The 25,259-nt window shown below is 41.3% G+C and overlaps 1 protein-coding gene across 1 annotated transcript in view; it reads left to right on the top strand.

The window, feature by feature from the left end:
* tesmin (testis expressed metallothionein like protein) overlaps positions 1 to 25,018 on the top strand; it is a 35,483-nt gene extending 10,465 nt beyond the window's left edge. The window contains exons 7-13 of the mRNA XM_051951929.1: positions 13,738 to 13,766; positions 15,520 to 15,599; positions 16,058 to 16,111; positions 17,957 to 18,059; positions 20,242 to 20,325; positions 23,089 to 23,192; positions 24,338 to 25,018. Of these exons, the coding sequence (XP_051807889.1) occupies positions 13,738 to 13,766; positions 15,520 to 15,599; positions 16,058 to 16,111; positions 17,957 to 18,059; positions 20,242 to 20,325; positions 23,089 to 23,192; positions 24,338 to 24,521 (638 nt within the window). The 3' untranslated portion in view covers positions 24,522 to 25,018. The remainder of the gene's footprint in view (positions 1 to 13,737; positions 13,767 to 15,519; positions 15,600 to 16,057; positions 16,112 to 17,956; positions 18,060 to 20,241; positions 20,326 to 23,088; positions 23,193 to 24,337) is intronic.
* Positions 25,019 to 25,259: the final 241 nt, after the last annotated feature.

Here is a 25,259-nt window from a genome sequence, read left to right as displayed (position 1 = left end):
AGCATGCTGAAAAATAATACAAGAATTTCTGAAGAATTATAAAGTGCAAACTATGACCTAGACCAGGGGTTGGCAACCCATGGCTCCAGAGCTGCATGCAACGTTTTCATCCGTCTGTTACGGCTCCCTGTGGCTTTGAAAAATAGAGTATTTAATAGGGCCCGACTGATTTATCGGCTGGCTAATTAAATCGGCAGATTATAGCCCTTTTCAAAATCATCTTCGACCAGAGTTTTGCCGATTAAATACCGATATATTCTTAAGTTCTCATAAAACAATAAATGCTGTTGTCGTGCGACTAGATGTCCTTCTGTTGTGTCCAACAATGGAGCTCTGACTCCATTCAGTCCTAAGTCTTTTCAGTAATGTACAGGAGTAAGCTACAGCCAGGCAGTATTACAGGAGTGGACTGAGCAGAGCTTTCACACAGGTAAGTTTATAATAACGTTGTGAAATTAACAGTGACTCAACATGTCTCCTGTTACAGTTTAACTCTCTTTGCCATGTGTCATGATGACGCTTCGTTGCGTCCACTGAAGACTCCAAAATAATTTTTCTTTAAAAATGTGCGAAACAGCATGAAACAATCAAGACAATACTACAGTTTGATAAACCATGATGAAACAGAATGGCTGACACAGTGTTGTAGGCTTTATTTTTCTTTTAGGAATCCATAATTCCAGTTCTCACATTTCTGCCAGATATACGGAACGACAGTACTGAAACTGAAATTGTCCTGTCTTACCCATACCAAAGAATTGGGGTTGACCGCAGTCACCTCTGGTGACCTGTGAAGCCAGTGACAGAAACAAAATAAAATGGGTGGCTCTGTGTGAAAAATGTAGGACTGTATTTTGATGGCACAAAACTGTACAAATACTGTTTCCGGACATGAATGGAGGGATGTCTTTTTTTGTCACGTTGCTCACTCTCCATCAAAATAGTTTGGTGCAATATGTCCTTGTTCTTGTTGTTCCTTTACAAGCAATACAAATGCCGTCCTCACTCTGAAGAACATGAAAAAGCAGCTTGGCCCCTGATAGCAATGTGATGAGAATTAAATTCTGTCATTTATTTACTAAAGTATCCAACATAAACTGCTTCAGAATACAGTATACCTTCAATCCTCACATTTATAACCACTGTAGTTGTGAAGTTTTTGATTTTAGTTACCTCCTAGATATATACTGAACTTGACTACTGCATTGCATGTACAAATGAAATGAACTACATAGAATTTTAAACTTGAATATATTTTTCCAACGGCTAATTTTACATCTTTAACGAACAATAAATTTAATGTGTGTGGTTGTCTCAGGTGCTGTTCATGCTTTTGTAATTGCTAGGTTCTTTGTATGCATATAGCCTTCTGTATTGTCATGCCGTTTGTTTATTTTCTCTTTGCTTTACTCTGTGAATGTTTCTCTTGCAAGATTAATCTTAATGAGATTGCCATAATAATTAAAACTTAACCTAAAAATGTACAGGTGCCACACTGTTACCTTGTTGTAAGTTGAAACACACAAAACGGAAGTTATCTACAATGCTATATGTAAACATAATGTTCAAAAAAGCCAAAACATTTGATGTGGATTTAATGCAAAGCTTATATATCGATAGTAACATAGTCATATGTTTAGTCAAGTGGGTTGCTGTGAAGCTGTTTCATGATATTCACTGATAAAAAAACTGACATACCTTAATAAGAGTAAATGCGATATTGCAGTAAAATACTGAGGAAAAACAACTGTGTCCATTTGGAATGAATAGTTTATGTTCATAAGCTGTTCAAATAATAATCTCAAAAGATGAAAAGTTCTTTGAAAAAGTAAGTATTTGTACCTCCAGAAGCTAATATTGCCCCTTTAGCAGAAATAATTTCTTCTAATTTTCTGACCTTTGCTTGCTGAAATTTGTGAAAGGTGAAAATTCCTTCAAGATGTTTGAGGGCTTTCATTTGTCATTGAAAATACTGTGAGCTATACAAATGCAAATCAGAATAATGTGTGTGTGTGTGTGTGTGTGTGTGTGTGTGTGTGTGTGTGTGTGTGTGTGTGTGTGTGTGTGTGTGTGTGTGTGTGTGTGTGTGTGTGTAAGCATATTGGGGGTTGGAGGTATGATGGTGAGGAAATGATTGTGCAGAAAAAGGTGTGGAGAGGGATTAACTAAGGCCTCAGTGTGCATGTGTGGCGGAGTCTCATCATCCACCACCTCTCCTGCCTCTGGACACTGACCTCTTTGCAAGATTCATATTAAAAACCTTCCAGTTTTATCATTGGCCAAGATGGGATCCTTTGCAGTATCTGATCCAACAATGTTGAATTTTCTTTCCCAAACTCTTGTAGCAAAATTGGAGAAATTAGCTCACACAGGAGCTTCAAAATAATATGGAGACAAAATGTGGAGAGATTCGCCTCATATGGCTGCACCAAAAAAAGCAGATAAAAGTGTAAGCTTTGACACACCTAATGATAGGAACTACCCTTCATGTGTAAAATTGCACTCATTAATTTACCATTTTCAGCTTGCCTAAAAAAAATTATATTTAAACTAAGTCTCAGAGAGACTTTGATGAAAAAGAAATTGATCAGTCTCATTATTAAAGCTGTAAACTCTGATTTCATTGACCTCCAGTTCCCAAAACCAAGAAATACACGGTAGAACCAATGATAATTATCCACAAACATTTATTAACTTCTATTACGAACAAACAATAAACAGCAGCCAGTGAATAAATAAATGAATAAATGCAGATAAACTATTGAACTGCGATCATCACTGGAAGCAGTTGATACAAAGGTGATAAATTTATAATTAGTTTGAAAATTGGAAAATCAATTGTGTAAATTCACCTGTTTATCAGAAGGAAAGTCACGTAGCCTTTGTAGGACTGAGAGGGAAGCCGCTGCACAATGTGAAGCTGTGATGATCTGTTGGATGAGAGACAAGGGGGCACTTTGACAGATTTGCACTGCAAAAATGTGCCATAGTGAAAACACTAAGAGTCGAAGCTCATAGTTATCAAGAAAACATTTGCGCTGTTGTAGTTCTTAAGTAATTCTTATGCCCAGTTGCATTCTTCTAAGAGCCCATTTTTCTTCAAGCCCCTGGTTACAAGCCAAAGTTGAATTTTCTAAAAAGCCACCTGCAGTCCAGTGACTTTTTTTATATATATAGAAAGTTTTGGAGTCAAATTCAAATCAGCATCTAACCAATCAGAGTTGAGCTTCACTGTCCAGGAGAGGTCAGAGGCCAAATGCCCCCATGACTTACTCTTTATTCATTTGTTAAATGTTCAAATCTAATTGTTCAATATTTATGATGAGCAGAGATCTGAAATAACACAGAGTGAGTTATTAGAATGAGAGAAAACACAATATGTGTATCTCATATGGTTCCTGAGATAATAAAAGATGTAAACATATGAATAAACTTACAGACTGTAGACTTTAGGCTATTGGGAAGTAAATTCATAACATAGCTAAAACACGAGAATATACATTTAATAAGAAGAAAAATATGACATAGGGAGTATATATACTTAGAGTGAAAAGTCTTTCTCTCCTTTTTTTTATGGCTGTGGTCTGTAACAGAGAAGGAGGGCGTTGGTGTCCTGTTTGTTCTTCTCCACAAACACTTCAGATTCGATATGTTCTTCCATACTGGTTCTGATCAACCTGGTATCAGAGACTGAGTCCAGAGCATCATTCGGGTGATGCTGTACTTTTTTAATGTTCTGATTTAAACTGTTCAATCCATTCCTGCATACCATGTGCTGTGTGTTAGGTAGGGTGATCAGAAGGTCAGAATGCCAATCCTTTTCTGCAGAGGTGTGGTTTTCCTCACAGTTGACACTTTATGAGCCTTATCAGATTCTGGTGGAGGTAGGAGGCATCCTGTTGTCTCCAAGAGAGCTGTTAGTGGTCCTTTATTAGAGAACATCCGATAAGCAGATGTTCCATTTGGAGATGAATTTGGGGTTAGCTGTCTTATGACGTGGCTTCTTACCAAATTTACTACTTTGGGAAAGGGTCTTTGGATCTTGGCGTGTTGCTCTGGAATGTTTTGCTGCTCAGTACGCTATACTCTATTGATGAAATAACATTTTTTTGTGCTAAAAATACGCACTTTGGCAGAGCTCACTGTCTCAATGTCCACAAAGGCAGCAAGGATTTTCTTCTTTTGATCAAAGATGTTTATCTTGCAGGCATAGAGAAAATATGTTCATCTGGAGAAGTCGTCATGTTAATATTTACTTTCAGAAATGCTTCATTGCTTACGTCATCGTGTTTGAGGGCTCGTCCAATCACATGTAAAGTCACAATCACATGGTGATTGTGCAAGAATCATGCAATACATTCACGCAATACATACACCTCACAAGAAACAAACATCTTTGTTGCTTCTTGCTTCAGTTTCTACAATGGCTGTACGGTGTCTCCCATCTGACTCATAAACTCGTCGGCTTGGACAGTCTGAACATGACGACTTCTGCCATTACTCCTAGGTGCTGTCAGTGGGCAGCTAGAGCAGCACTGGACCAGAGGTGAGTGAGCAGAGGTTGCAGGAGAGGATGGCTGTGTCACGCCCTCTCCCTCTGCAGCAAGATATTGGCAGGTTTTTCCTTCCCTCTTTCCTCCTACCTTTATCCCTCTCACAATTGAGAGTGTGTGCGTGAGCAGGAGGGCAGATGCTTTCCAACCAGTCAACTAGATTGGTGCGCAAGCAGGTGGGAGCAATCAAGGCAGCAGCCTTCTCCCCCATATAAGCAGATGCTGCAATTTATTTGACATCAGGCCAGTGAACAGAGTCAGTATTGATTCCAGTTGTGTCTAGCTCACCTGCATTGGCTCTATACTTACCGTTGTTCCCTGCCTTTTGGTCTGGACCAGGCGTGAACTAACCGTGACGTCACCCGTTGGTTTTAACGCTGAGAAAATAAAGCCCGGATTTTGCTACTTCCTGGTCGCTGTTTTGGATTTTTTGGAGCCAGTGACGTAAAAAGTGTCATCAAACAGGCTGGACCGGAAAGCAACTAAGGGCAGGATTGGCTGAAGACTCTCTTATCTCGCCCACATTTTACTGCAGAGGCTTCTGTTGCTGTCTATCAAGTATAGCCACGCCCCCTGGCTCCGCCAACTTTAACGATTTATTTAAAATTCAGTATTGATTTATTTTTAGATCGGCCACCTGATCTCTCATTTTGACCATGAAAACTAACGGGGAAAAAATCCTGAGCTGTAGAAAATCAGTCTATCAAATTTTATTTTTTCCAAAAATGAATTGGGGTCTATGGAGCAAAAGCTTTTTGGAGCCAACCCTAGCGGACAGTGTGATATTGCAAGTTTTTGACACTTCCGGGTGGGCTTCAAATTTGGAGCCAGATGCTACGTCCATCTTTATATACAGTCTATGGTCTGGACTCCTGCCTGCTCGTGTTTACCTGGATTCTCCATCACTCACCATGCTGGCCATACCGTTGTTGGAACTCTGGAACCCTCTGCTCTCCGAAACTTCATAGCTCTCCAGCCTAGGTTACACCTTACGTGAGCTAGCCTTTAATTAATTAATTTTTGTACTCACTCTGGTAGTTATAATTCCACCCATTTACTAGAGGGCCCTATGCCCTGTATCATTCCCATCACTTCCTGTGTACGTAGTATTACTTGTGTTGTCCTTTTGACTGTTGTTGTAGTTCTTTATACCTCATGCTTGTAAATAAATTTCGTATAAATCGCCAGTGCCTAGTGTCGTGTCTCTGCTCCTGCACTTGGGCCTCTGTTTATGGAATCGTAACAGAACGGTCTGGACAATATGAGCTCAGCGGGTAGCAAGACCAGCGCCATGGCTGTGACCATTAGCCTAACTGTAGAGCAGGCCATTGCTAATCAGGGTGCCGTCTTAACTCTTTAGGCGCCAGAGTTTTTTCAATAAAATATTCAGTTTTGATATAATTTTTTCTAAAGGTTGTAACTTGAAAATGGTTGGAGATAAAGGCAAACTGTAAATGAGAAAAATCATCAGTATGACCCAAAGTTTGTGATGGGAGTAAATTCACTCATCTAATTTGCAAAGTATGATGTCATCAGGCGGCGGACATATGGATTACATAACTTTATTGATGTTTATGGATCAAGATGGCTTTTCTTGGCTCAGAATTTGTCAGATCCCTGTCTCCACGATACCCAACAGGCTTATCAAAATGTCTGATCCACTTGTGAAACTCTTCCTCATCTGTGAAGCAAACCCAGCCATCATCATTGTCATTTACGAAGGGGCCATGAACGCCACTGCAGCCTCCACCGTTATTATCAGTGCATTTTCTCCCATGTCTGCTGCTATTTCCGCGTTTTTTTCAACCCCTGCTATCCCAGTGTTTCCCCTACCATTATATTAGGGGGGCGCCCCGCCTCCCCAACGGCACCCCCGCCCCCCCAGAAGGTCAAGTTAAATTAAAATAATTGTTACTTTTTTACACGCAAAGTTTAGTTTTCCTGCATAAAGGCCGCTCCACATACTGTCCTTACAGCACTCGCTGCAGCACTCCACTGTGTCTACTCCCCCCTCTCTCCGTCTTGTAAACAGTCACACTGCCCCCCACCCCACAGTCACCACACACACAAACACTAGTGTGCAGTGGCGCGTCTCGTGTTTTACTTTCTACAACAAACTACGGCCAAAATATAGAGTTATTCCAGCCATAAAATAAAGAAGCAGAAGAAAAACCACCTCTGATGACAGTGACGCGCACCATGAGGTAATTACGACCGTATAGCGGGGCCATGTGTTGTTGTTGTTCTCAATCGTGTAGGAGTGTTAAAAATGAAAAAAGAACGAAGGGAAGTGGGACCCGCGATGAAACTTCATAGAGATAAAAAAAAAAATGAAGACGCTCTTTTTAACAGCATGACTTCTTATGATGCAAAATTGGTCCTTTGAGACCACGTCTGTCGTAATATTGGGCCTAAAATAAATAAAGTATTATTATTATTATTATAATAAAATAATTAGATGAAGCCTTTCAACACCGTAATGTAAAAATGGGCTAAAAATGATTCACACGCTCAATAAGTGGTACAAAATGGTGAAAATTATATATTTTAATATCGGCGTGCGCGCACAGGTGTACACACACACAAGCGTGAGCGCACATGTGAGCAGACTCCCGCCAGCGACTGTCGGAAAATGGCACATGAAAAACAAAGCAAAATCTCAGCGTTTTTTAAACGCTCACAGTCACAGGGTGATAATGGCAACACCAGCCGCCCCTCTGGCTCTTCAAGCAGTAGCACCCAGAGCAGCTCTGCCTCTCCCGGGCCAAGTGACAGCAGCCAAAGTTCTGCACGGCAAGCCCCCCCACCTGTCCCGCAGCAAAAGTCATCATCTCACCACCGCATGTCGGGCTTTGACCCAGGTTGGTTGTCAGAGGGGAAATATTCCCCCTGGCTGTACAAAACTGATATTGGTATTAATGCTTAGAGCACACTATGCGATATCAGGCCAATTTTAGTTTAGTGTCGGGTGAGACAAGAGCAGACAAGCTCCGACAAAAAACTTAGCTAAAATCGGCCTGATATCATGTTGTTAGCTCTAGGCATAAGCAAGTAATTAATAAAAATACATACATTACATAAATGTAGGTAGGTAGGTAGGTAGATAGAGAGGCACTGGAGATGTTCTTCCAGAAGCCCAGGAAGCCCAGGAACTGCTTGCGGATATTCTGAGCTATCACCAGAGCTTTTCAGGAGATATTCCCCACAGTTCTCAGGTTCACCACAGAATGGCCTTCATAGGAACCGCCATCTTTACCATTAAACTCCAAGCCACTGCAGTGACAAAAGCTGCACACTTTGTGGACAATAGTCCTGAAAACATCCTTATTGTTTCTTTCAGATTTGTTCATTTTTTGATCCAAATGTCATTTATTTATTATAATTTTTTTAGTTTTTTTCAGTATTATGTATATATGTTATATTGTAATTAAAACATATTATGACTCAAATTCCTTATTTCGAGTTTTTGTACGACGGCGGCAATGACCGACGCGAAAACACCCCCCCCCCCCCCCCCCCCCCCCCCCCCAAGGCACCAATTCTAGGGGAAACACTGTATCCCCCTCACCATTATTGGTGTTTTGACCAACCCTGCTACACCCACCACGTCCCCTCCTGCCACTCCGGACCCTGTGAAGCAAAGCATCGGCTCCAGTATGTGCTGCTTGTGGACTGTCATGGCGCACCGACCCGCTGCCGTTCCGCACAGACGCAGTGTCACTTTCTCTCTCACTGGACGACTGAACATCTTTATCAGAGGGTGAATATTCCTCTTCAGAATCTGAATAAGCCATTATTTGACAAAGTACTTTGTCAGCGTTGACCAGACCTCTCGGTATGGTGAGTTTTCTCACTCTAAAATGCGCCGTCTTGTGCTCTGTTACGCTCCGACTAAAGTCTCGTCTCCTCGATTTTCAAACTCTATAAACTCCTAAACTTTGAATGAAAACACGCCCACAAATGATGCTCAGATTGAAGTTCCAGATGGCTGCCATCTCCTGGTATAAAGTAGTAACTGCATGAGGCACTGTATTTGAAACTGTGGCTTGTTATGTTCAGCAATGTTGCTTGTCGCAATATTGCGACTTTGGCGCTTAAAGGGTTAAACCAGCATGACGACCTACTTTGTAATCTTGTTACTAACACGCACACCCTAAGAGACAAAGTTTCACAGCTCACTAGCACTGTAGGGAAGCCAACTTCTCAGGCCTCAACGCCAGCTAGCATCGGCCAATTTGCCATGGTAGCTGCTAGCGGCTCAGCTAGTGTCAGCTCTGTGGTTTCTCCTCTGTCCGGGAACCTCATGTGCCGGTACCTGAACACTATAGTGGTGACTATGGTTCATACCAGTCTTTCTTAACCCAGGTATCCTTAGTGTTTGACCTTCAGCCCCACTCGTATGCCTCTGATAGGACACGCATTGCGTATTTGATCAGTTTGCCATCTGGTTTGGCGAAAGAGTGGGGAACGCCAATGCCCAACTTGTCGCTCATACATAGCTTTTGTGTCTGAAATGAAAAAAATCTTTGACCACCCAGTGCAAGGTAGAGAAGCCACCACCTGGCTGATGTCCTTTCGACAAGGGTCTAGAAGTGTGACTGAGTATGCAGTGGAGTTCCGTACGGTGGCCGCCAGGACTCGTTGCAATGATGAGGCCCTCCAGGGGGTTTTCTACAAAGGACTACAAGAGACCCTGAAAGACGAGTTGGCCGTCTGTGACGAGACACCCTTCCCAAATACGAGTATTGCCCTGGCCATAAATCTGAAATACCGCCTTTGGTAGCACTAGTGGGAGAGAAACTCGTGCAAATTGTTGGAATTCCCCAGGCCTGTAGCCCTGCCGCGGTCCATCTTACCACTCCCTACAATCCCCGAACCTGAACCCATGCAGCTAGGGCGAGCTCAACTTACCACCCAGGAGAAACAACACCACCAGGAGTCTAACCTCTGCCTGTATTGTCGCAAGCCCAGCCATTACATCACCACCTGCATTTGTCGCCCGGCAAAAGGATCGGCTCAGCCGTGACAGAGAAGTTTGTGGTGAGCCGGACTGCTACTACCTCCCCATCCTGGTTACAGCTCGCTGCTACCCTGTGCTGGCAGTCCCAACTCCTTCCCATCCAAGCACTTGTTGGCTCCAGAACAGAGGAATGTCTTTTGGACTGCCAGCTTATGCAGCAGCTGGAAATACCTACTGTTCCCCTAGACATGCCCCTAGAAACCTGAGTGCTGAATGCACCTTCTATATCATTGACCATTCCCACCCCCACTGGTTCTGGGATTCCCCTGGCTGCAATAAACTATTTGTAAAAGCTGAAAAATGTGAAATTCATGCCACACCATCTCGTTCCTGGGCTACATAATCAGTGCTGGAGAGGTCAAGATGGATCCAGAGAAACTCACTGCCGTTTCAGCTTCGTGGACCCCTCCAGCAGAACATGCCTTCCAGGTCCTTAAGCACCACTTCGTTTTGGCTCCCATCCTCATGCAGCCCGATCCCAGTCTACAGTTCGTCGTGGAGGTTGATGCTTCGGACACTGGGGTAGGGGTCATCCTCTTGCACCGTTCTCCCCAGGATTAGAAGCTTCATCCCTGCGCATTCTTAGCCAGACGACTGCCACTGGCAGAGCGGAGCTATGATTTGAGCAACTGTAAATTGCTTGCCTTGAAACTGGTTTTAGAGGAATGGAGACACTGACTGGAGGGATTTGAGCAGCCCTTTATAGTTTGGGTTGACTACAAAAATTTAGAATAAGTGAAATTCCGGTGATCCAGAGACCATCCTACCCAAGTCCTGCCTTGTCACAACCTTCATGTGGCCAATGGAGAACCAGGTTCAGTAGGCCCAACCTCTGTCTGTCTGGATCCAGTCCACACCAGTACTCCTATAACTGGCAGCAAAGCCAGCGACCTGAGGGGAGCCACTCATATGCTGAGAAGAGGACATGTGAGGAGTCGTGGATGATCCGGTTTGCGAACTTACGTTTTAAATGTTCATATACTGCAGATAGAGGTCTGAGAGGTAGTCCTATAATTTTTGAGCAAACGGTGACAGTCCTCTGCAGGTGGTTTCTGTTCTGGAAACTGATAGAGTAGAACCAGCAGGTGATAGAAAAGGTGGTGATGCTCACAATGAAGGAGTAATAGAATGTCTGTAGAATGTTCTTACTTACTCCAAAAGAGTTGAGCTTCCTCAGGAGATGCTGCCTCTGATAATCTAATTTTCTGATATTCTTCTCTGTGTTAGAGCAGAATTTCAGCTGACTGTCAAAGGTGGCACCCAGATATTTGTACTCCTCCACAAACTCAACAGGGATTCCATGGACTATGGTGGTGACAGCAAGCCTAGCCGTGCTAGACAACCCTCGGCAACGAATTTAATTCTCTGCCAGGGTGGGTCTAGCTACCCTCCATAAGGCTCGAGGCTGGATTCTCCTAAAACTGGCCGGACCAATCACCATGAAGTGTAGAGTCCGAAGGCGGGCGTAACGAAGTGACGACAGAGGCGTGACGATTCTGACAGAAACAACCGGCGCACAATAAACAGTTATCTTTCGACTCGGCTTTGGCCACAGCCCTTAAAGATTTGAAGCTAAAATTCAACTTGAAAGGTAAACAAAGGACGGCACTTAAGTGTTTCATTGAGAAGAAAGACGTATTTGGACTTATGCCGACGGGATATGGCAAATCCTTAATATACCAGTTGGCTCCGCGACTCCGCTGGTTGGGAAGCTAATGGGACTTAGCCACAATCCGCCAGTGCTCTAGGAACTACATCAGCCTATTCGTTGCGTTGATTGGTTGTATACCTACCCAATTGCTGCAGAGGGATTTGATAGACAACCTTTTAGCCCGCCTCCCTCCCTGTCGAGCTTCCCTAGACCCTTGTGCCGTCAGAAACATGGGTATAGCGTGGCTAGGCTAGGTGACAGCTGTAACCACCGTCATCTGCTTGTTGGAAAATACACCACCATCTCCTTGGATTTATTATTTCTTCAGCCCCAGACAAGAGTTGCCACACCAATCCACAAACTCCTAGTGGACTGATCCGTGTGATTGAGAAGACCTTGACAGCAGAGACAGGAAGACTGTGTTGTCAACATATTTGACCAGATGGGAATTGGGCTGTGTGGATCTGCAGTCATCTGTGTAGAGGATGAAGAGTAGCGGAGAGAGGACACAGCCCTGAGGAGAACCAGTGGAGGTGTGTTGTAGATAAGAGAGGGTGTTGTTGACCTGCACTCTCTGTCATCTGTGGGTTAAAAAGTCCAGTAACCACAGGATGAACTGATCATCCAAGTGGAAGCGGGAGCAGAGTTTCTAAGCAAGGATATGAGGCTGGAGGGTATTGAATGCCAAGGAGAAGTTGGCAAGCAGGAGTCTAGCTGAAGTGTTAGGGTCTTCCAAGTGACTGTGTAAAGTGTCCAGAATTAATATTTTGGCAGCAGCAAAGCCTCTGCTTGAACAATATGCAAATTGGAGTGGGTCAGTCTTTGAGTTAGTTACTCTGATAGTGGGTTCTTTCACAAATCTTGACTGTTGTTGTAGTTCTTTATACCTCGTGCTTGTAAATAAATTTCATATAAATCGCCAATGCCTAGTGTCGTGTCGCTGCTCCTGCACTTGAGCCTCTGTTTATGGAATCGTAACAGTACGGTCTGGCCAATATGAGCTCAGCGGGTAGCAAGATGACTGGGGACAGTCATCCTTGAGGATATGGATGACTGTGGAATGTTTCCACAATTGAGGAACTGTACAGCTGTAAAGGGAATTTTGGAACAGGATCTGAAAAACACCTCCCAGCTGTTTCACACAGTGCCTTAGCACACGACCACTGATGTTGTCCAGGCCTGGTGAGCTGGTCTCTCTAGTCCTCTTCAGGGCCCTCGTGACATCCTCTATGTTGAGAATGAGTGTACAGACAGTGGGTTGAACTGTGGTCTTAATCTCTTCCAGCTGCGTGGTGTTGTGTCTTTCAAATCTGGTGTAAAAAGAGTTGAGATCATTGGGGAGAGATGCAGGGCTGCTACTGTCCACATGGCTGGTGTTTCGCTAGTTGATAACAGTGTTCACAGCGGACATGTTTTTCAGGCCTTGCTAAGCTGAGTGAAGGTTCCCTGTGCAAATTTTTCTCTACTTTCTCTACTTTGCTTTTGTCCTGCTGTTATGGCATGCTTAACTTCCCTGTTGATCTCTTTCTTCTTCAATTCAGAACCAGTGAAAAAGACCTTTTTCTTTATGTTAAGGATTTCTTTGAGCTCCTTGGTAATCCAGAGTTTGTTGTTGGGAAAAGAGGAAATACTAGTACTGGTACCTATGACATTGTTTTTACGCTACATTAGTAATACAAATGTATTGATTGAGTGGTCTTGATTTTCTGTGCTGATTATATTCACAGCTGCTGGATTCCAGGAAGATTGCACTTGCTCCAGATGAAGAGGTAACATTGACGGGGTGTACGGATGAATAGTGCGGCCCCCATATGAAGTGGACAACATTTGGATCGAATGTCACTAAATAAATGTGACCCAAAGGCAGCAAAAAGACACTTTAAGCCGAATCTGATGACCAAACTACTGGCCAGTAGTTGGCAGTGATGTGATCTGTCTAAGTCTAGGAAAACAGACTACAACTTGCCCTTTTTTGAACTTTTCAAAATTTGTTTTAGAAACTTTTTTACTTTTTCTTTTAAATATATATTTTGTTGAACTTGATTTTTGGGGGATTTTTCAAAACAGTTTCAAATCTTGTTTTAAATTTTAGTTTTTCTTTACACAGTTAAAACTGTTGCAGCTGTACTATTGTTCAATAAAGCTCTTTCTTTTCAGCATGTCTTTGCAAATATTTTTTTCCCTCCCAATAAATTAATGTCACTGATTGCAGAATATCCAGTACGCTAGTCAGGCAGTCTCATTCCCCTTGTCCCACACATCTATCCCCAACTGGACCTGAGGTACAAAAAATTAAACAGTCTGAATTTTCCTCCTGTTCAGAGACGTTCAGAAAAGTGTGTAATACTAATCAAACATAAAGAGCTCAAGTTCATATTTTTGATGTTCGCTCACAATACGGATGTTGCCAATAAATGGATGAAGCAGATTTTGCCAAAGTAAAAGTTGTAATGATTGTGGAATTAATTGTGAAAGAACTCATATTGTCATTCTCTTTTCTTTGTATTCACCAGGTGTAAATTTGTTGGGGACTTCCAGCCAGGTACAGAGACTTTGCTTCATTACCCCTGCTCCATCTTTACAGTGACTGATCAATCGATTCATCAACTGAACGGTTCATATTTTGTTACCTACACACGTGGACAAAATTGTTGGTACCCCTCAGTTAAAGAAGGAAAAACCCACAATTCTCACTGAAATCACTTGAAACTCACAAAAGTAACAATAAATAAAAATTTATTGAAAATTAAATAATCAAAATCAGCCATCACTTTTGAATTGTTGATTAACATAATTATTTAAAAAAAACAAACTAATGAAATAGGGCTGGACAAAAATGATGGTACCCATAACTTAATATTTTGTTGCACAATCTTTTGAGGCAATCACTGCAATTAAACGATTTCTGTATTTGTCAATGAGCGTTCTGCAGCTGTCAACAGGTATTTTGGCCCACTCCTCATGATCAAACAGCTCCAGTTGTCTCAGGTTTGATGGGTGTCTTCTCCAAATGGCATGTTTCAGCTCCTTCCACATATGTTCAATGGGATTCAGATCTGGGCTCACAGAAGGCCACTTTAGAATAGTCCAACGCTTTTCTTTCAGCCATTCTTGGGTGTTTTTGGCTGTGTTTTGGATGGTTGTCCTGTTGGAAGACCCATGACCTGCGACTGAGACCAAGCTTTCTGACACTAGGCAGCACATTTCTCTCCAGAATGCCTTGATAGTCTTCAGATTTCATCGTACCTTGCACACTTTCAAGACACCCTGTGCCAGATGCAGCAAAGCAGCCCCAAAACATTACTGAGCCTCCTCCATGTTTCACCGTAGGGACAGTGTTCTTTTCTTCGTATGCTTGGTTTTTGAGTCTATGAACATAGAGTTGATGTGCCTTACCAAAAAGCTCCAGTTTGGTCTCATCTGTCCAAAGGACATTCTCCCAGAAGCTTTGTGGCTTGTCAACATGCATTTTTGCAAATTCCAGTCTGGCTTTTTTATGAGTTTTTTTCAGCAGTGGTGTCCTCCTTGGTCGTCTCCCATGAAGTCCACTTTGGCTCAAACAACGACGAATGGTGCGATCTGACACTGATGCACCTTGGCCTTGGAGTTCACCTTTAATTTCTTTGGAGGTTGCTCTGGGCTCTTTGGATGCAATTCGAACGATCCGTCTCTTCAATTTGTCATCAATTTTCCTCTTGCGGCCACGTCCAGGGAGGTTGGCTACTGTCCCGTGGGTCTTGAACTTCTGAATAATATGAGCCACTGTTGTCACAGGAACTTCAAGCTGTTTAGAGATGGTCTTATAGCCTTTACCTTTAAGATGTTTGTCTATATTTTTTTTCGGATGTCCTGGGACAATTCTCTCCTTCGCTTTCTGTTGTCCATGTTCAGTGTGGTACACACCTTTTCACCAAACAGCAGGGTGACTACTTGTCTCCCTTTAAATAGGCAGACTGACTGATTATGAGTTTGGAAACACCTGTGATGTCAATTAAATGACACACCTGAGTTAATCATGTCACGCTGGTCAAATAGTTTTCAATCTTTTATAGAGGTACCATCATTTTTGTCCAGGCCTGTTTCATTAGTTTGTTTTTTTAAATAATTACGTTAATCAACAATTCAAAAGTAATGGCTGTTTTTGATTATTTAATTTTCAATAATTTTTTATTTATTGTTACTTTTGTGAGTTTCAAGTGATTTCAGTGAGAATTGTGGGTTTTTCCTTCTTTAACTGAGGGGTACCAACAATTTTGTCCACGTGTGTATGTGTTCAATAATTTATTCATATATAGTTTCTCCAGTACCCCCAGACAGTTTACCCCCTGTCTGAGGGCAGAGATCAGACAGTCAGCACGAAGCCTCAAGCCACAGGGTAAGAACTGTGAAACTAAAGCTGCCACTACCACACAGACAAGACATTGACAATTTTAGTGCATATGCTCTGTGTCTTAAGCAGGGTTACATTGTTTATCCAGTGGTCACCCTTTATACATACAACAGACTACAGTAATAGAACGTTTTAATGGAAAAATACCAAAACATCCTTAGAAATGATTTACTGCTCCTTCTTGATAAATTAATGAGAGTTCACATGGTTAGTGTAAAGTTTTTTGGTAGAATATCAGCAAATAGACATCTAATATTTCTTAGTCAGTGAACTAAGGCAGAAGAGAATTCTCAGAATTACATTTCAAATACATAATACAACACATTTGGCTACAGAGTACTGAGTAAAAAAGAGACTGGTTCATTGTGTTTTTGAGAAGGTTTTTAAGCTTTATTATGAATTTGAAACACCATTATATATATTTCCACCATTTACCCCTTTAGAATTGTTGGAATCAGGAAGCCATGCCACTGCACCAGATCCCAGTGTGTCAAGCTGTGAGTAAACCACCATACTTTTTCTCTAATTTCAAGTGTTTTTCAGAGCAGAATGTTCAGATAGAAATATGGCAGATGGTCCACACATACAGTCAGGTCCATAAATGTTTGGACATTGATACAATTTTCAGCATTTTGGCTCTGTACATCACCACAATGGATTTAAAATGAAACAATCAAGCTGTGCTTTAAGTGCAGACTTTCAGCTTTTAATTTGAAGATATTTGCATCCAATCAGGCGAATGGTGTAGGAATTACAACACATTTTATGCATGCCCTCCATGTTTTCAAGGGACCAAAAGTAATTGGACAAACTAACATGAAATTAAATCAAATTGTCACTTTTAATATTTGGTTGCACATCCTTTGCAGTCAATGACAGCTTGAAGTCTGTAACCATTGATATCAGCAGACACTGGGTTTGGTGCTTGGTGATGCCAAGGAGGTCAATTATCCAATTACTTTTGGTCCCTTAAAAAGGTGGAATTCGCATATAAAATGTGTTGTGATGCCTATACCATTCACCTGATTTGGATGTAAATCTCCTGAAATTAAAGCTATAAAGTCAGTACTTAAAGCACATCCTCATTGTTTGGTTTCCAATCCATTTTGATGGTATACAGAACCGGCATGCAAGAATCTATGTCAATGTCCAAATATTTGTGGACCTGACTATATAGCAAATTCTAAACTTAGCTCGGTTTTACAAAGTACTGCAGAATGTGTTTCTCATTCACCTCTTCATACACAAGGAAGCTCACACTCCATTGGGAGTATCTTGGGGCTCAGTGTCTTGGCCAAGGACACTTAAACACACGGGGTCCAGGGTTCAGGGGTTGAACTGCCAACCTTTGCATTAGTGGCATTTAAATTTTAATTGTTTGACATGAATAATTGTCATGTAACATGAAATTGAATCACATCATTTAAATTTGTGTTGTTCACTCATACATTAGTTGTTTCAAATTCATTTTACTAACATATGCATGTGGGTCACTGAGAATGAGCAATCAAGTGCGAATCTACAAAAGTCCTTTTTGGCGAATAAACACCTTTAACCAGGCTCATTCGAGCATATAAAGGACACATTTCAGCTTTCTTCAGTTGTAGAAAAATAAAGCCAAAATATCCTTGGTTCACCTTTATACACCAGTAGTGGTGTATGAGGGTCCCCATCTGGGATTGAAGGACCATTGCAGTGTTTTTCTAAGTAAAGTTTGTGTTTAGTACACAGTACAGTAGTTATTATCTCACTACGATAACAACAGTCTAACATGATCTATGTGGGACAAAAGGAAGTGATTTGTTTCTAGTAGTTTTTAGTTGAGAAAGTAATAAGATTAAAATCTTTAATAACTTCATCAGTCTAAGGAAACACTGCTATGCTTACACTTGTGGTAACCTTGACAATCTTTGTTGCCAGCTTTTCTACAACCTTAATTCATGTTACAGCACTGGCATGTTGAGTGAACCTGGTCAAAGGTGTTGATCGGCCAGAAAGGAATTCTGTGAACCTGCAGTTCCATTACACTCATCATAACCCTAACCCGAACACCCTGAGATCAGATCACACTTCATGGTTGCCGGATTAACTGCAGCTTTAATTGTTGCATATTTTGTTTTTGTAAATGCTGTGCTAAGTTGAGAAGTTGTGATGAGGCAACATTTGCAATTTCTCACAAATGATGTATTTTTTCCCCTCTTTCTGGCTCTCTCTCAAATACATTCTGTTATCTTAAAAAACAACAAGAGAAGAAGACCCACACACACGCACACACATTATGTTTTCAAGTTATTTGTTATAGTTTAATAAGTGTAGTATTTGTGTGTGTCTGGGTTTTTTAGCTACTGCGAGTGTTTTGCCAGTGGAGTGATGTGCAGCAACTGTGACTGCTCTAACTGCCACAACAACGCAGAGCATGTAATGACACGTCAGAAAGCAATTAAGGTTTGCATTCCTTTAGATAAACAAGTTGAAGTCATATGCTTTTTAAATGATTGTGCATGGCAGATTACTTTCTAAAACATTTGTTTTTGTTCTTAACCTCTTAAGACCTGCCGTCCACATATGTGGACATGTTTTTGATTTTTGATTTTTTTTCTCCCAAAAGGGCATATTGTTAATACTAATAATAAACTGATATTACTGCTTCTACTACTACTACTACTACTACTACTGCTGCTGCTACTGCTGCTGCAAATAATAATAATAATGATAGTATTAACACTGTAAATCTAGTAATATATATATATATATATATATAATGTAAATGTAATAAACATAATAATCAGATATTAGATATTATCCAGTTACTATATTTATTGGTTACTCCTTATTCCAAGTAAGTAGAAAAAAACTAAAATACAAACCAAACCAAAGCTCGGGTCTTAGGAGGTTAAGATAAAAAAAATCTACGTCATCTTAGAAATAATGCCAATATTAAGAAGTGATGCAATTTTGTGATAAATTCATTTCTGAAATACCTGAAGCCGTCAGCTGAATGTAGTGTAATAAAATGTACCTGTGATATCAATTTGTCAGTTACATGGCAGGCATCAGACATAAAGATAAACAGACCAGAGAAAGTATCTGCTTGCAGAGTGCAAATAGAGTACTGACAGTGATGGATATTTGTGATACATGTACTCACCATCCAGCAATGATCTGGCACAGGGACTGCTAATTATTTAGTAACAGCTGAGACACTATTGACTGTTAGTGGCTAAGACAGGATGAGTAGGTTTGTCAGAATCAATCTTGTCTAATTGGTTTTTCAGCCTGGGTGATGGGTGTCATGATGGTATTCGATGTGACTCAGCAGCACGGTTACTGAAGAATATTCAAAAGGAAACATGTTCTCTTTTACTCTGCTGCATGTCTCAACCACGCATGCATGCACGCGCACACACACACACACACACACATGCACATGTATATGTTAAATAATGAATTTAAAAATAGCATATTCTTCACTTTTGTTTTATAAGTGCTGCTATACAAACAAAAATGCAATAACATTTGGTTATTGGTAACCTTTTTTGCAGCAGTATTATTTTATGAAAGAAACTCGCATCTTCCATGTTTGGAGCAAATATATTACGCGCAGTAGACGTAGTAGACGGGTACGCGCGCGCGCGCGCGCGCAGTAGACGGGTACGCGCGCGTACGCAGGCAGTAGACGGGTACGCGCGCGCACGCAGGCAGTAGACGGGTACGAGCGCGCACGCAGGCAGTAGACGGGTACGAGCGCGCAGGCAGTAGACGGGTACGAGCGCGCAGTCAGTAGACGGGTACGGGTCAATCGACAGGAAAGTACGGCTGAGGTGGGGAGACATAAATTAACCTAGATAGGCACCCAGCTGATAAAAACAAACGCACATGGCGTTTTCTGTCAAAATAACAGCGCAGCGACCCTAATCACAGTGTTAACCCTTCCTGTTCGGCCCCCGACCGTGGTCAGGAAGCCCGGGGTTAACCCCCTTCACTTCCTCAGCAGCCGTAGAGGCAAAGACACAGGAGCCCAGCCGTATCGAAGAACATTGCAGCCTTTATTGTCTATAAACAGTGGCTGAACCGCATAGTACCGCCAACCCAGCAACTACACACCTTCTCTCCTCCTCCGACTGCACTGACTGCCCGTCTCTCTCACTTGCTCTCCCCCTCCCTCCCCCTCCCTCCCACACACACACGCTGCTCTCTCTCCCACTCTCATGACGGAGCCACACACTCTCATAACAACAGCGTAACCTTTGAAATGCGCTGGCGTAGCGGCCCTAATCACAGCGTAATCTTTTAAACTGAGCGTAACGGGCCGTTAAGACTGCGTAACGGCCCGTTAGACAGTGTAACGGGCCGTTATGACAGCGTAACGGGTCGTTACGCTGAAATGCGCTGGCGAGAACCCTGCTTCATTGCTTGTGTCATGTACTTTGACCTTTCAATGTCATGCTCTTGTGTTACTTTGCATTTGTCAAGTTGGTGATCAGAATAGGTTTACTTTGACATTTGAGTATTGACATACATGTGTGTTGTTTTTGGAGGAATATAAACAATTCTTATTCTAATCATCACTGTTATTGTCCTTATGTAGTCATATTCAGTTTGTAATCCAGATGTCTTCTCTCCTAAGACTGTGAGTGGGGTGTCAAGAAAGGTCAAAGGCTGCAACTGTAAACGCTCTGGCTGCCTGAAGAACTACTGTGAATGTTTTGAGGTTTGCTCTCACACACATCCTAACCCTAACCCTTACCCTAAACACACACACACACGTGTGTATATATATATATATATATATATATATATATATATATACATACACACACACACACACACACACACACACATATATATATATATATATGTGTGTGTGTGTGTGTGTGTACATATATATATATATATATAAAATCATAATCAAAGCAAATGCAAGGCTGACTGCTGAAGCCACTGTGAAAGTGCATACCTTAGGAGAAATCTAGTCTGTGACCTTGATCCAATGTTGGGCCCAGATTATTTGGTAATATGACGGGTTGACAGATCCAGTATCAAACCTCCCGAATCCTAAACCATATTATAGATAGATAGATAGATAGATAGCCAGTGTATGTCATAAGAGCTCATAAATCATTCATAACATATGGCGACAAGTTATAGTTATGTCCATTCACCTGACCTCCACTCAGTTTTTCTGCATTCTTGGTGAGACGCCTTCCCCATATCTGGCCTCCTTGAGAGCTGTATGTCGGTGGTATGTCAGTGACAGACTGGATCATTTTCACCATGGGCCTCACCAGTGGTTATTGTACCCAGGAAGACAGGAAAATTTGGATTCTGTATGGATTACAGAAAACCAAACACCTAGACTTATACAGATGCCTAAGAAGGATCCAGATTCCCGAGCAAAGACAGCTTTCATTTGCCCTTGTAGTCTTTACCAGTTCAAAGTAATGCCTTTTGGTTTGAAAAATACCCCTGCCACTTTCCAAAGGGTCATGGATGTGGTGCTTGGACCACTTAAGGGATGCACTTAGTTTGAGTACCTTGACGATATAATCATCTGTTCCCACTCCTGGAAACAGCATTTCAAAGATGTTCAATAGGTTATGGATGAGCACAGTCAGGCAAGTCTCACCGTAAATATGAAGAAAAATAAATTCTTCCGTACTTCCCTGACCTTCCTCAGACATGTGGTATCGTCCAAGGGAGTTTAGATGGACCCTGAGAAAACTCAAACCATTCAAAACTTCCCACTGCCCACCAACAGGAAGTACTTTGAGCTTTTCCTAGGCATAGCTGGATAGTACAACCATGTTGTAATAAATTTCTCCCAAATTGTAGAGTTTCTCAACGCCCTAAAAAGAAAAGGAGTGAAGTTCTTTTAGTCATCTGAATGCAAAACTCAGCTGTAGATAAATCCACCGGTGTCACCCCGGCTGAACTTAATCTCCATTGACTACTTCAGGAGCTGTGCCTCACTCTGCAGCATACTAAAAATCTCCTACCTCAATCATCTCAATTCCTTTGACCCCAAAAATCTTTCTCTGGCTCATAAGCAACAGAAGAGCAATTACAACAAATACCACAGGGATATGACTTTTGAGGAGAAAGACAGAGTCTGGCTATGCGCTCATCCCATGTCCAAAGCTGAGAAAACTTTTATGGCAAAGCTTGCACTGAAGTGGCAAGGTTCCTACTGCGTCCTCTAGCAGGATGGACCTCTTAGCTATGAGGTGGTACTCGAAGATAGTGGAGAAGACCACCGAAATGGACACATCTCCTGCCTCAAACTTTGTTATACATCTGCTGAGGAAATGGAAGAGCTGCAGTGCCATGAACTAAGAGAGATATTTGATGAAGAGACAGAGGATGAGGACTTCTTTGGATTCTCAAATGTTTTTTCTAACTCTCCTGAAAAAACAAAAATGAATAGGACAACCACAAGACAAGACAGTTGTTCAGAAAACAGCCTTATAAGTTGAGACAAGACATTGAACAACTGCCTTTCTTTGGCTCTCTGTAAATTAAAATAACAACAATTAAACAATAATAGGAAGAAAAAATGATAAACATGGTAAATATATATATTTGTAAAATTTCTAAAACACTGGTAGGGCAATTTACTAGTTATGCAACAACCGGTCAGTGGTCAAATATACTATTTCCTGTTGTTGCTCTTCTTACCTCCTGTGTGCTGTGTTGTTTTTTTTTTTCACCAAGGCGGGGAGAGTGTGGCAACAGGCAAAATGGATGGAAAAAAATGTATGGTTACATCCATTCACCTGACCTCCACGCCCCATCAGCATTACAGCCAGTAATATGGCTCAGTTTTTCCATGCTCTTGGTGAGCCGGCCCTACAACTTCCCAGTATCTGACCGCCGGAGTAATTTGTCAGTGGTACGTCAGTGACAGACTGGATGCTGTGGTGTCCGCCTCCTCGGGCAAATTGGTTATGTTATCCACGGTCCTCCCCTTGTTGCCGTTGGAATTCGGACTTTCCTTGAAGGACACAAAACTGCAGTTGTTTGCTTGCTTTCTTTCCCCTTTTTTTTGTTTATTGCTCCGTTCCTTAACCAGACGGCAGCACTTTTAATTGGGTAATTCTTTTCCCTGGAGATTTACAGACAATTGTAGAGAATTTCCTTGTTTTGATTCTATTTTTGTTGGATTACTGAAAACCCCAGATTGGAGTGTTTTGAGCTGGCTGTTGAACTGCAGCCAAAAGGTATTTAAGAAAACCCAGACTGACCATCCTTTCTCTTTGTAATAAATAGATTGTGTTGTTGTGGTGTGGTAGAGATTTGTCTTGTGGGATATTTTTGACTGAATTTTGTGTGAACTATAAGGTTTATGTGAAAACACTGAATCTTTGTGGGGTTTGACAGTGTCATTATTTTTGGTTGCACTGCTACAAACTGTTACAAAAAAACACCTTTTTTAGACAAGTTTTACAGAATGTTTTTCTCTTGTATGTGTGTGCAGGCCAACATCATGTGTACCTCCAGCTGTAAATGTATTGGCTGTGGGAACTATGATGACGGCTCACGAAAGAGAAACAAAGAAAAGACTGTCAACATGACGGACAAGTAAGCCAGTTCATTATATTCACCTTTAGAGCTGCTTTAGCAACACAGCTTCACAACTGGAATACTGTGTAAAATATTTTCCACAAATAAATTTACTGCCACATGTGATGTAGAAAGAATAGACCTTATGCAAGAGCCATGTGAAAAGATTTATTTTCAAGTACATGTACAAGAGATTTAGGAGAGTTTGTTACATTATTACATGTTTTAAGTCCCCTAACGCGACTGTTGTTTCTGAAAAGTCTTGCTACCAAGTCCACTTTACTCGTACACTGCTGGTAGTGCAGCTAACACCACACAGATTAGAAAATTGTTCTTCTATTGGTATTTATTAGAGAGAATATTCAATCGATAGTATTAATTTCAGTTTGATTTGGGCCAAAACCAAAGTGATTTCCCACAGCCCTTCATTACTGGACGAAGTTGGACCTAAATGCACATCTTCAATATTATATTTAATTGAATGAACTTTCAAGTTTAACAGTTGTGCCAGTTGTGCGTCTATCACATCAGAAACACCCTTCTGCATTGAGAGTGCACAAGTACAAAATAAAATATTTTACCTTGCAGAATGAACAGTTTTCTACCAGCATTTCTCTCTTGCATTATTTACAGTAACAATACGTCTTACCACAATACATTTTAATATTCTTGATAGCCCTATATAGTAACTCCCTGTTTCTTTATGACTAAAGCAGATGGCATGTGATTGGTCCATTTTGTGCAGAAGAACAGTTACATGACATGGAAGTGCTCACTTTTATGTGAATACACACAGTGTGGGAAAAAAGCATCGATTAAGAAAGAGTTTATAATCACTACCGTGATACCTATTATCTCTGATTGATACCTATTTACTCTGAGGTGTCTTTGAACCAGCACAAAAAGAATGCCTAGCTATTTCAAAGTAGTACACCCTCCTGATCTCCAGCATCAATAGACTCTGTGTTGCAAAGTTTTTATTTGTATGGAATGAAATCTGCCCACTGATTAACACGTATATATTAAAATGACAAAATCTGAAGAATTTGGTGATTTTGTTTTGAGCAAACATCACAAACAAGTAAGAGATCTTTGTTTGAGGATAAAACCCTAAGAGTTGGTTTACCTGTGATGTTGTTGTGTGTTTGTGTTTGTGTGGTCAGAGGGCCTACGTCAGTGATAACCACTGCTGTTGTGGAGGCTGTGTGTAACAATCTACTGGCTCAGGCTGAGGAGGCTGAGAGGGATGCCCAGAGCCCCACCCAGGCTGAGCACATGGTCCTGGATGAGTTTGGACAGTGTTTCTCACGGATTGTCTCGGCCATGTTCAAGAACAATACCTTCTAACAAGTATATACTGTGGACACACCTTTGCTGTTAGTTTATCTACAGTGGGTTTGGTCGATTTACTACATCTGTGTCTGCATATTTACGGGATTTAATGTTTATTTTAGATTTTATATTGCTCATTTCTAAAGCACTACTGGTCAGTTAAGTGATTTTCTGAAAATGTTCTTCCAGACATATACAGACACACAAATATGATTTGAGTTCTGTTAATTTTAATATATTGTCAATACAAATTGTATACATATAAGTTTTCGTGTAAGATTTCTTTAGAGCAATGTTGCTGTCCTGATTCAGAGACATAATTGTGCCATGAGGCACTGACTTGACTCATTTTCTTATCAGTCTGTGTCATTTTCTTCTTGTTACAGTTGTTTTGTACAATATTGTTCCATTTTGAATTTTTAACACATTTCCATTTATTTATTTTGAGAGTAGCCTTGATATGATTTATGAATTTCAGATTCCAATATAAAATGAATATTTTGGTGATCTAGTATTCAGTGAAGACCTATTTTACTTGTCATGCCGTGGTTATCATTGTCAGACGTTGAACTCAAGACGGCGGTGCGTACACTTGCAGTGGCTTGCCACTGTCCTTCTTTTTATGTTATTGTTTGGTTTGTGTGTTTTGTGTGCCTGATCATGGCTCAAATACAGCATGAACGAGCTGAGATCCTTAGCCTCTGAAGACAGTAATATAATATTTTAATATCCCACTGGAGATCCTGCGCTCCG

The sequence above is a fragment of the Acanthochromis polyacanthus genome, chromosome 8 (assembly GCF_021347895.1).
Source record: "Acanthochromis polyacanthus isolate Apoly-LR-REF ecotype Palm Island chromosome 8, KAUST_Apoly_ChrSc, whole genome shotgun sequence".
Classification (NCBI taxonomy): Eukaryota; Metazoa; Chordata; class Actinopteri; family Pomacentridae; genus Acanthochromis; species Acanthochromis polyacanthus.
The sequence above is the reverse complement of the archived record's forward strand: the minus strand, read 5'-3'. Positions and strand labels throughout refer to the sequence as shown.